The 13254-nt window shown below is 39.2% G+C and overlaps 1 protein-coding gene across 1 annotated transcript in view; it reads right to left on the reverse strand.

The window, feature by feature from the left end:
- The window catches only part of TAF1B (TATA-box binding protein associated factor, RNA polymerase I subunit B), a 68764-nt gene that overhangs the window by 54732 nt on the left and 778 nt on the right, over positions 1–13254 (reverse strand). Inside the window, exons 2-5 of the mRNA XM_081797224.1 lie at positions 12322–12420; positions 7621–7708; positions 5426–5523; positions 3256–3351 (exon numbers count right to left, since the gene is read on the reverse strand). Coding sequence (XP_081653350.1) covers positions 3256–3351; positions 5426–5523; positions 7621–7708; positions 12322–12420 — 381 coding nt within the window. The remainder of the gene's footprint in view (positions 1–3255; positions 3352–5425; positions 5524–7620; positions 7709–12321; positions 12421–13254) is intronic.

The raw sequence follows: 13254 nt of genomic DNA on the forward strand, positions 1-13254 counted from the left end.
GGCTGCTATAAACAATGGGTGCAGGTGTCCCTTTGGATCGCTACATTTGTATCTTTGGGGTAAATCCCTAGTAGTGCAATTGCTGGGTGGTAGGGTAGCTCTATTTTCAACTTTTTGAGGAACCTCCATACTGTTTTCCAGAGTGGCTGCACCAGCTTGCATTCCCACCAACAGCGTAAGAGGGTTCCCCTTTCTCCACATCCTCGCCAACATCTGTCGTTTCCTGAATTGTTAATTTTAGCAGTTCTGACTGGTGTGAGATGGTATCTCATTTTGGTTTTGATCACTCCCCGATGCAGAGTGATGTTGAGCATTTTTTCCTGTGTCTGTTGGCCATCTGTAGGTCTTCTTTGCAGAAATGTCTGTTCATGTCGAGCATTTATTCCTGTGTCTGTTGGCCATCTGTAGGTCTTCTTTGCAGAAATGTCTGTTCATGTCTTCTGCCCATTTCTTGACTGGATTATTTTTTCTTTGGGTGTTAAGTTTGATAAGTTCTTTATAGATTTTGGATACTAGCCCTTTATCTGATTAAGACATTTGCAAATATCCTCCCCCATTCTATCAGTTGTCTTTTGGTTTTGTTGACTACTTCCTTTGCTGTGCAAAAGCTTTTTCTCTTGCTGAAGTTCCAATAGTTCATTTTTGCTTTTCTTTCCCTTGCCTTGGAGACGTGTCTAGCCAGAAGTTGCTGCTGCTGAGGTCGAAGAGGTTGCTGCCTGTGTTATCCTCTAGGATTTTGATGGATTCCTATCTCACATTTAGGTCTTTCAACCATTTTAAGTCTATTTATGTGTATGGTGTAAGAAAACGGTCCAGTTTCATTCTTCTGCATGCGGCTGTCAAATTTTCCCAACACTATTTGTTGAAGAGGCTGTCTTTTATACATTGGATATTCTTTCCTGCTTTGTCGAAGATTAGTTGACCATAGAGTTGCGGGTCCATTTCTGGGTCCTCTATTCTGTTCCATTGATTTATGTGTCTGTTTTGGTGCCAGTACCATACTGGAGAAGACTAAGCTGCTTCTTCTTTTTTTTTTTAAGATTTATTTATTTATTTATTTATTTGGCAGACAGAGAGAGAGAGAGAGAGCATGCGCGTGCACACACACAAGCAGGGAGAGTGCCAAGACGAGGGAGAGGGAGAAGCAGACTCCCTGCTGAGCAGGGAGCCTGATGTGGGGCTCGATCCCAGGACCCTGAGATCATGACCTGAGCTGAAAGCAGAAGCTTAACCAACTGAGCCACCCAGGCACCCCAAAGACTAAGCTTCTAACTTAAAAGTACTTGTTCCTTTCAAAATAGAGTATGGGACACCTGGGTGGCTCAGTCGGTTAAGCGGCTGCCTTCGGCCCAGGTCATGATCCCAGGGCTCTGGGATCGAGTCCCACATCCGGCTCCTCGCTCAGCAGGGAGCCTGCTTCTCCCTCTCTCTCCCTCTGCTTGTGCTCTCTCTGTCAAATAAATAAAATCTTAAAACAAACAAACAAACAAACAAAAACCAAAATAGAGTATATTCAAAATAGCTGTACTCTGCAATAAACACTATATTACCAATTTGTACATCAGGTTAAAATTGTGCTTACTGCTTATTTATTCATCAAGAAGATTTTAGTGTGATGCTAATATTACTTTAGACAGGTGTTTATTCAAGTTAACAAAACCTTTTTAAATATTTTAAGTTAACCTAAAAATGTTAAAATGTCAGAGAGAATTCCAGGTTCTGATTCAAATTTTCTATGTGGTAGGCAAACCCCCAATGTACAAATATAACCAACCAATACCTTAGCTATGTAATTCTAAAGATCAGATTTTTTGAAAAAGATTTTATTTATTTGAGAGAGAGAGAGAGTGTGTGTGTGTGTGTGTGTGTGCAAGGGGGGGAGGAGCCGAGAGAGAGGGACAAGCAGACTCCCCGCTTAGCAGGGAGCCTGACATGGGGCTCCATCCCAGGACCTGGGGTTATGACCTGAGCCGAAGGCAGATGCTTAACTAACTGAGCTACCCAGGTGCCCCAAGATCAGATTCTTAATAGCCTGGATGGCTCTTTCTTTTCTATTCTCTTTCAAAGTGTCACCTGAGAACCACATAGCATCTTTTGTTTTTCTTTTTCTTTTTTTTTTTTTTTTAAGATTCTATTTATTTATTTGACAGAGAGAGACACAGTGAGAGAGGGAACACAAGCAGGGGGAGTGGGAAAGGGAGAAGCAGGCTTCCCGTGGAGCAGGGAGCCTGATGTGGGGCTCGATCCCAGGACCCTGGGATCATGACCTGAGCCAAAGGCAGACGCTTAACAACTGAGCCACCCAGGAGCCCCATATCTTTTGTTTTTCTTGAGAAGCACCTGCCTCCTGAATCAAGAGGGGATAATGTTTCATAACTCTATCATTATAAAATTGTCTGCTCTAGTAAATTCAAGTTATTCCTCTTGAGTTTATTTAAATGCACTGTCCCAGATTAAAAAAGGAAGTTTCCTACACTAATCGCTTAGGTCAGTCCCCCTTCCATCACTGTCTCTCTCACGGCTTAGCTCCTCTAAACTTCTCATTCTCAGAACTTATTCCTTTCTCCCAGACCTGGGTTTCTCAGTCCTGGATCACTCAACTCTGCATGCGGAACCTAGGCAACCCCAACCAAACAAGGAAACACTGGGCCAAGTCTCCAAGCTCTTAAGAAATGTGTGTCAAATAGATTCAGAATCTCTTCTCAGCCCTGAAGACTAAGCACCACACATCAAACCTATCAGTTTATCAAACTTGCCTTTCTCAGTGGTGGAATCTTCTCCTATCCCAAGTAAAATGTCCCATGGCACATTCATAAAGCAGTTAAATGCAAACTAAAAATATAAATGCTCTGGGGGATGTGGGAGGGGGTGGTGAGGCATCCAGACTTATTTTCTTCACATAAAGACTGCTGAGTAGAGATAACTGAGCCGAATCATGAAATACCAGGAGGTGGGTATTCCAAGCAAAAGGAAAAACACGCAAAAAAATTTTTTTTCTAATACTATAAATTAATGGAAAGTCCTTAAGCTTCTATTTAGAACTTAACTACAAATTTGTTTCAACTAGTCAAGTAAGAAGTCAAAATTAATTCCAATGTCTAGATCAGTGACCCTGTCCTTCTGGACTGTAAGAGAAACCTCTTCACTGACAATTCTCTGACAAGCATCATAAATCCAGATGAGGCTGAACCTGTCTTCATCTCTACCTCACACTAGAAATGGCTTTTCATCCTGCTTCTCAGACTTGTGACTTACCGTAGCTTTTCTTCCACTGGTATAAACTGGGTTTTTACAATATGCCTGCTTGCTCTTCTGAAGGTAGCGCTTCCAAAAATTATGTAAAACTTCATCCTAAGGTAGAAGGGAAATGAGTAGTGATTATGACAAACACACTGGTACGTCTATACCACTTATACTTTATATTGCCCTCCATCTAAATGTATTCCTACCTTTCTACCTATAAAAAGAATTATCATCACAAAATCAGGTATATGGGAAACACTGAATAAATTCTTCATAATCTTAGATCTTTAAAGAAGAGACTAATTCCATAAAGATCACCTAGTTGAATCGCTTCCTTTTGTAAGTTTAGTATATTAAGAATGAGAGAAAGAAAGCAACTTATACATGACCACACTTCTAGTTAGAGGCAGAGCTGCTACTGGGTCCAAGTGGAAGTAAAATAAGATAACAAAACAAAACAACTTTTCTATTTATTCATCACCTACTAGGTATTAGGCATCCATTAGCTCTAATACAACACTGCAAGATAACCACTATCTCCATTTTACCACTAAAGAAACTGAGTAAATTGGCCAAAAATGACCCAGCCAATAAGTAGAAAATCCATTCATAGGATTTGGAGTTAGTTTTGATTCCAGAGCCTGTGTTCTGAGCATAATGCCATTCCTGTGCCATTTAAATGGTCAGGTCTAAACAGTTATGTTCATCGGCTAATTTCAGACACACTGTTTTCAGAATTAACCCTGATGAAGTGGGTAGAAAACTATATAGGAATAAACCCTACTGTAGTTATTTGGTATAACTATATGAAATTATAAATTACAAAGCATTTATAACATAGGATGACTTGAAAGAAACCAGTTTCACAAACCCCCAGACTACCACCATGGGTGCCATCTGGTCTCTCATGTTTTTGTATTTTTAAATCCTAAAATACTTTTCAGGGTCAGCCCAGAGTCCTCCCAGGCCATGCATCAACCTAGAGGGCATTCTTGCTGGCTTGCCCCAAACACTGGTTTAAACAGCAAAGGCTCCTTTATAAATCTTTCCTTGGTGACTTCAGTCCACAATGATCTTTCTACCTTCTCTTTTTGCCCTTAATGTCACTTATGATCACATCGTCCTATCATTTCATGTTTACTCATTCCACATATGCATAAAACCCTCTCTCCAACTAGGCTGGATCTCTTAGCACCTGGTTTCCAATAATGGGCACTAAGCAAGTGTGCAATAACCACTTGTTGCTAAATAACTGGCTTTTTTAAAAGATTTTATTTATTTATTTGACAGAGAGAGAGAGACAGCGAGAGAGGGAACACAAGCAGGGGGAGCGCGAGAGGGGGAAGCCGGCTTCCCGCCGAGCGGAGAGCCCGATGCGGGGCTCGATCCCAGGACCCTGGGACCACGACCCGAGCCAAAGGCAGACGCCTAACGACTGAGCCACCCAGGCGCCCCTAAATAACTGGCTTTTTAAGGAATTCCTGAAATGGCTTCAACCAGATGAAGAAACATGAAATTCACACAACAGCAGGGATATTGTGGTACTCTGGAGGGGCAGCAAAGTCCAAGTGTGGTCCCTGGACCAGCAGTCTCAGTGTTACCTGGGAACTTGTTAGGAATGCCCTACTCCAGACATACTGAATCAGAAACTCTAGAATGCGGTTCAGTAATCTTGTTTTAACCAGCCTTTCAGGTGATTCTGGTACACTTTCAAGGTTGAGAACCACTGGTTTAATATATTATTCCCCAAAGCGCATTCTGGAACTCAAGTCCTGATCAATGCTACATACATATACACACACTAAAGGATTTTGTTCTCAAATTGTGAATACTGTATACTACATCCCTTTGGAAATCAAACAAGCACATTAACACAGAAAAGACACCAAATAGTCTGCAAAGTTATTTATTTTACTTCATTTAACCCAATCTTTCCTAAATATCTGAAGATTAAAACCTTTTTGGTTTTCTTTTGGTTGTATTGCTTACTTATATCCTGTAGAACACACTTTGGGAATTAATGGTCTAATAAAAGGATTAAAGCAAAAACATCAGAAAAAAATGATTCTTCCAGGAGCTAGTGTCATTACTGATAACCCCACTTTTCTCCTTAGTTTCACTCCAAATCTTATTGTTCTTCAAACAGAATGTAAGGCTAACATCTAGACACGAATGGACTTACCTTTAATTCTGGGCCTACTCCAAGGGTCTTTAAGGCTTCTGCTTGTTGATAAAGTATCTGCTGAAAACCTTCACACACATACCAATCCCAGCCTTTCTCTAAATGACAAATAACATGGTTCAGACATTTGCACTCCTATTTACTACATGCTACTACAGAGTTATAACTGTGTTTTACACACTACAGCTGGAATTGTCTTGTATTCCTGAATAGGGTTTCCATCCTTATACTCCTGTTTCCAATCCGGCAAATATGTACACAAATGCTAAAGCTAAACCCCATTTTTATTTTTCAGATTTTAAATATTTTAAATTGTCTACAATTTTTCTGAAATATTAATGTAAAGGGCAGAAAAATGAATAGTCACCATTTTAAAAAATGAAGTAAGTTTTAAAAGTATGTACTGAACAATGAAATGTATTGTACTGGACAATACCCAGCAGAATCCTAAAGGAAAGAGTGCTCAATACTCAGCCTCTGGTTCTCCCCTCCTCTGTTCCAACTCACAAAGAAAGGGAAAAATGAGTATTTAGAGAATGAATGAACAAAAGCCAAGATGTGATGGTCCAGGAGTACAGGAAAGAGCAACAAGAACATACAGAGAAAATAAACTGTTCAGTGTCATTCTGCTTTTCTGGAAATAGTTCTAGGCTACAGGGAGACATTGGAAGCAAGGAAACTAATACTTACTGAGCCCTGCCTAGGCATCAGGTATGTACTAGGTATTTTAAACACGTCCTTTTCTTTAATCCTCAAAATAACCCTAAGAGACTGTGAAGAAATGTGCCACCACCACAGACAGAGCTACGTGTTTAAAGAGAACTAGAAGGTAAAGAAAATGTTAACATCTGTTAAGAGTCTAATGTTTTACTCCTCCCTGCTGGATAAATATTACAACTCTTTGAAAAACATGTTATCAGCACCTTTTACACTTAGCTTATGAAGTCTGTTACTAGGACACCAAGATCCCCCTCCCCTGCAGAATGTCACAGGACTCCTACTCCTCACCCTGCTGACTACCTCAATTTCTTGGATTATATATAAGTAAAAGAGAAAGCCTCTAATTCTGATGCATTCTGAAGTTGCGCAAGTTTAAACTCTTCATACTGTACCTGTGTGCACTCTTCTTCCAGAACACGGCTCTTATAAACTGGTAAAGTCGTATTTTGAATTCAGAGTTTCTGTTTTATGTGACAAATGGTATTACATTCTCATTTTACAGATGAAGAAACTATGCAGGGTCAAAAAGTTGAATATAAGATACTTGACAGCTAATTTGAAGCACCTAAATTTACTGTAGCAATTTAAGTTGAAACTATACATTTTAGTTACTTAAGTCAAATCCAAATTAATCAAGTTTTACTCTAATAAAATTTAGTTAAAAAGTAACCAGCTTCTAGCCTAATAAAAATAGTCACTGTTAAAGGTTAAACAGAAACACGAATTGCCATTTAGGCATTCTCTCTATTACTCATCTAAGAATATCAATGTATTTCATAGAGATATTTCACTAACACTTATATGTCTGTATTTCATGTGTGTGCGTCCTTAAAGCTACCTCACCTATAAGAATCCACCACTACCATTAGCCTGGTTTCAAACTGGAGAATCTGGCCCTAGGTAGTCACAGAAATAAAAAGCATCAGTTAGACTTTACCTCAGAATCTTCTCAATAATGGTTAATTATATGTACTCACTGGATTAATGAAGTAGATTACCTTTCAAAGCACACCCATGCTGAGGTTATTTTAAGGAAAATAATTTTCCTATTTTAAAAGGGTGTGTTCAAAATTCAATGTGAGAAATAGATTTCTAAAAGTTGAACATCACGTTGAACTTGCCTAACCTGACAATTCCATACATGAACCATTTCAGAAAGTAAGCATTTTTCTTTAAAAGCACAGAAAATCATATTCTGAATAGAGGACATAGAACAGAGACACATATGCCGACAGATAAGGAATACACTCCATTAAGATTTTTTGTATAATAGTTGCTCCACTGGAAAAGCAACTCAAAACCATAAGCAGGATAAAAACAGGATATGCTTAAAGACAGTTACTTCCAATTTTACCATCAACGATTACCCACTTTAAGTCGACTTTGGATGACCTGTTTACAACTCTGGCAACTTCTCGACAATCTACTTAAGATTCCATTGCACATCCCTAAGCACATATGAAGAAAGGGCTTACCAAGTTTTCTTTTTCTTTTAAGTCCCCGGCTGATGGCTTGTATTTTTGTATTAGGGATAGCCCCAGTGTTTATGACTTCCTTAGATCTCTGCAGGAGACAGACAGACCATTAAAAAGATAGTTTTACATCTCCCAAAAGGTTTTTCCAAGCATGCTCTGGGAAGTACAGTGAACCAAACTGTGAGTGCCAGGACCAAGGACAGTAACATTTTGGGAAAATTATATCAACTGTAACATTTTGGTTAACTTTTACGTTGTTTTTTCATTCAAAATTTTTCACTACTCAAGGCAGTACCTGGAACACAGTAAACACTAAATAAAAGTCTGGCAAATGAATAAACTTTTATTTTAAGTCACTTTCTAATTTTTTCAAATGAAACCTAATGGTAAAATCAAATTTGTTCCCTTTTTCCTCCATCCAAACACACTCCAGAATTAGGAGCACTGTATTTATTGTAACCAGCAATCACTATGCTACATACAGATTCGTTTCATCCTCCTTTTCTATGTATTTGAATAATACAGTTTTCATTTCTGAAATTATAAAAGTACTACTTTTTATTTTTAATCAAACCTACACAATTTTAGGGCGCCTGGGTGGCTCAGATGGTTAAGCGTCTGCCTTTGGCTCAGGTCATGATCCCAGGGTCCTGGGATCGAGTCCCGCATCGGGCTTCCCGCTCCTTGGGAGCCTGCTTCTCCCTCTGTTTCTCTCTGTCTCTCATGAATAAATAAATAAAAATCTTTAAAAAAAAAAAAAAACCTACACAATTTTAGAATGACTCAATAATGAGTACAATTCATCCCATAGTCTTCAACTCCAAGTGCTCTCAAGGGCTGGTACCTAAGATTCTGCTTCTCTCACAACCAAAATAAAAGAATTAAGTCTCAATGAGGGAAGAGAGGTGAAGATTTTTAACCAACAGTCAACATTTATATATTTCTCTAAACTTAGAGATTGGGATGAAGTTTATCTTGAGCCCTCATTAAGAGTAAAAGAAACATCTTTAACAATAGGATTTGGGGAATGTATTTCCTCTAGTCACAGAAACCACATTCGAAGCCAGTCTGGTGGGCTGGGTTGGCCACACTGAAAACATAAGACACATCAGAATACATACCAAAGCAGTTACCCTACAAAGACGGTACAATGTATAAAGAGTAGGCAGGGATAAAAAGGCTTAAAATCTGGACTAAATAAAATGTGAAATAACTAAAAGCTAGAAAAAGCTAAATATCTAAAACTGGATCTATAATTAAATTACTAAATGGTTACATTGTGGGATATATATACAGGCAATAAAACTGTCCACAAATGTTTAGACTGACACAGGAAAACATTTAATTAAGACAGAAGATTCAAAAGTGCTCACCCACATCCCCTTTCCCTTCCATGCATAGCAAAAAAGAGTTTAAAAGGAAGTGATTAAAATGTTGTTTACTGAGATTACTGGTGATTTTATTTCTATTATTATTTTTAAAGATTTTATTTGACTGAGAGAGAGAAAACACAAGCAGGGGGAGTGGCAAAGAGAGAAGGAGAAGGAGACTCCCCGCTGAGCAGGGAGCCTGATGCAGGGCTCAACCCCAGGACTCTGGACTCATGACCCAAGCCAAAGGCAGACACTTAACCCACTTAGCCACCCAGGTGCCCCAAGATAACTCGTGATTTTAGCTTTCATCTTCATTAATTTCTAAATTTTCTACAATAAATCTGATGTTATAATCATAAAAATCTATTGAACTCACATAATTCTAGCCTACACATTTATGAAATACCTACAAGAACATCTACTGTCTAAATTGGCCAGATTTAAGACCTGAAAAAGGTTTTCCTGTTTAAAATACACCAATGAAACACTCTCATTCTTTTACTAATTCAAAAGGCCTTTTTCCAGATTATAGCGAGTATCCATAGCTTGAGAATTACAAACAGGCTAAGATCTGGAGGGCAATGAGGGTGCAGAAAAATAGGGAAAGTTGCATCATGACCTCTACTCTTCATAGCTAGAACTACGTCCCACTGGCCATCCTCCACCCACTGGATATCAACATTGCCACATTACAGCACCACAAACCAGGCAGCATGGATCACCTCATACCCTACATGAAGAACACGCCTGGGGTACCATAAAGCCAAGAATAACCACTGTAAGTTGTACAATACACAGCTCTGCCTATCATATGGGAAGGCACTGAGTTGGGTTCTTGGCCTATATATAGATGCTGCCCATCTTCAGGAATGCTACATTCTTGGGGCACCTGGGTGGTGTAGCTGGTTAAGTGTCACAGTCTTGGTTTCAGCTCAGGTCATGATCTCGGGATCGTGAGATCAAGCCCGGCACCAGGCTCTGCGCTCAGCTCGGAATCTGCTAGAGATTCTCTCCCTCTGCCCCTCCCCCTGCTCAAATTCTCTCTCTCTCTCTCAATAAAATAAATAAACAAATCTTTAAAAAAAAAGAAAGAATGCTACATTCTTGACAAGTTACTCTATACAGGTTGTCTTTCAAATGTGGAACTAGGTAGTGTAGTGGCATTAGGATCTTTCAAGTTAAAATGACTGCAGTAGATTTTATCAGACAGAATTAAATAGGAACATTATCAAAGACAGAAATAAAGGGCGCCTGGGTGGCTCAGTTGGTTAAGCGACTGCCTTCGGCTCAGGTCATGATCCTGGAGTCCCTGGATTGAGTCCCGCATCGGGCTCCCTGCTTGGCAGGGAGTCTCCTTCTCCCTCTGACCCTCCTGACCCTCCCCCCTCTCATGCTCTCTCTCTCTCAGTCTCTCTCAAATAAATAAATAAAATCTTAAAAAAAAAAAGACAGAAATAAAAGAGGCAATTAGTTAATGTAGTTTAATTTCCACAAAAATAGCATGCTGACTTCATCTACTAATGGCAAACAGTCCAATTAGACACAATCACCCTTCGCTGTGTTTACATTTGCACTGCTGCTGCAGAAACAATCCTGGGTAAAACTGTTAGCGCCTCACATGCATCAAGGCACAGAGGACCAAACTGCACGTGTCTAAAGTGCACACGTTGGGGCGCCTGGGGGGCTCGGTCGGTTGAGCGGTCTGATTCTTGATTTCGGCTCAGGTCATGATCTCAGAATCATGGGATCGAGTCACAAGTCAGGCTCCACGCTCAGCGAGACGTCTGCTTAAGATTCTCTCCCTCTGCCCCTCCCCCCAATCATGCTCACACACGCTCTCTCCCTCTCTCCCTAAAATAAATAAATAAATCTTAAAAAAAAAAAAAAGTGTAGGGGCACCTGAGTGGCTCAGTCAGTTAAGCATCTGTCTTCGGCTCCCCCACCCCCCATGCTCTCTCTCTTGCATGTGCATGCACTCTCTCTCAAATAAATAAATAAAATCTTAAAAAAAAATAAAAAATAAAGTGTATGAGTTGATATGTATACATATGCATATACTTCTATGTGTATCTATTTATCTATATACATATATATACATCTTTACAAAACCATCACCATAAACAAGATAATGAAATATCCACCACCCACAAAATTTCAGCTAGCATTTTTTTAATATTCTGTGTGACTTAAGTGGGAACCAGGGATAAGAACTTCAGCTGCATACTGAAGAACAATGATTATTTCAAAAAAAACCTCTGTGTGAGCAACAAGGTGAATTAGCCGCTTTCCTCAAAGGAAATTTTTTTTTAGTTGTTTTATATATTTTGCTCAAGTTTCTAGTTGATTATGGTAGGAAGGTAAATCTGGTTCCTGTTACTCCATCTTGGCCAAAAGCTGAAGTCTACACAGTTACTTTCATCTGTCCCAAATTTGCCTTTCTTAAGTCTATATGGTAAATGTAATACTTGATCCTTCCTGGCTCTGTAGACTTTGAGCAAATCTTTTTCCAGAGAGGAGTCCTGGCATGTTCAGCCTGTCCAGTAGCAGACTGTCCACAGCCTTGATTATTTTGGTCATACTGCCCTGAATGTGTGGTAACTGGAACAGAACCTCGCACTCCCAGTGTAAAGGGGGCCTCACTGACCAAGGTTACACATAAGACAGTATGACAAGCTCTAGTGTAAGAGGCAGGTGTAATGGGGTAAAATGACCACTGCAGTCAGAAGACTCAGGTTCACAGCCTGGCTCAACACTTTATACCTGTGTGACTTTGGCAAGCTCACTCAAACTCGTGAGCCCTACTTGCCCCATCAATGGATAGACATAATAGTATATCTCACACGTGGTTATGAGGAGAAAATGAAATAAGGAATAAGAAAACACTTTGTAATCTCTAAGGTACTGTACAAGATAAAATGACAATGAAGTATATTTCCAATACTCCCAATAGTCCTCAATCTTTCTAACATTCCATCTTCCAAAACTCTAAGCTACCACAATGTATTAAAAACTCTTACATGAGTATTAACTAATAAAAAGAAACGCCTCACCTTCTAAGTACAATTTTAATTATTTTCCCTTATACTACACAGTCTGAATCATGAAATTATTTACAAATGCAGCCCAACATCATTTCAAAAACCCATCCTAAATCTAAATTACTCATTCCTTAGCTCATGTGTAAGCACTTGAAGACTACTTACATTCTTGGAATTTGGGCATTGCAGGGGTGACAGAAATACATTATTTGGGAACTATGCCACATATCAGGCTAAAACTGTAATTTTTTAAAACACTAGCAGATTCATAAATGATATATGTTACTTACTTCTGTAACGTTGTGGCAAGAAGTACAGTAATATTTGCCTTCATCAGTAAGACCCCAAGAGACAGCAGCACACTGAGTGCATCTTTCTTTAAACTCTTTCTATAGGAGAAGATAGAAAAGGTGTTACTATCAAGCCATATTCAATACATTGCACCTAAACCCTGAAGTTCTACCTAAAGGGTTCCCTGCAATTTACCTTACAGATAAAAAAAACCATAGAAAATAAAAAATGTATCAGAGAGATTAACTATAAACAAAGAGAAGAACGGTTCAGTCTTCTGAATAGTTGGAAGTGGAATTAAATGATTAAAAAAGTTTCTAAAATACGCTGTGTGTGAGGGGGAAAAAAAGAAGAAAAGGTGGTAGGGGTAAAATGGAAAAAAATGGATGAGTTAATAAAACTCCTGGAAAGTGCCCTGAGGAAAAAAGAGGACAAGATTTAAGTAAAGACTTTAAAAATAAAAATTGGGGGACGCCTGGGTGGCTCAGATGGTTAAGCATCTGCCTTAGGCTCAGGTCATGATCCCAGGACCCTGGGATCGAGCCCCACATCGGGCTCTGTGCTCAGCAGGGAGCCTGCTTCTCCCTCTCCCTCTGCCTGCCTGTCTGCCTACTTGTGATCTCTCTCTCTGTCAAATAAATAAATAAAATCTTTAAAAAAAAATAAAATAAAATAAAAATAAAAATTGCATGTCATTTGGAACTTTCTCAATGACACTAAAAACACATACCACAAAAGAATCAGATTTTTATGGGGGCTGTTCCAAGTTTCGATTTATTCATTCAGCAATATAAGGAGAATCACCTATGTATGCATTAGGCATTTAACTAGGTGCCGGGGATTCAGTGGTGGGCAAAACAGACATGATCCCTATTCACAGCAAATGCAGGTTAATGGTGAGATATAATTATTAATTTCATTAACTTAGCATG

Source organism: Leptonychotes weddellii, chromosome 10 (assembly GCF_054177405.1).
Source record: "Leptonychotes weddellii isolate Sample4059 chromosome 10, ASM5417740v2, whole genome shotgun sequence".
Classification (NCBI taxonomy): domain Eukaryota; kingdom Metazoa; phylum Chordata; class Mammalia; order Carnivora; family Phocidae; genus Leptonychotes; species Leptonychotes weddellii.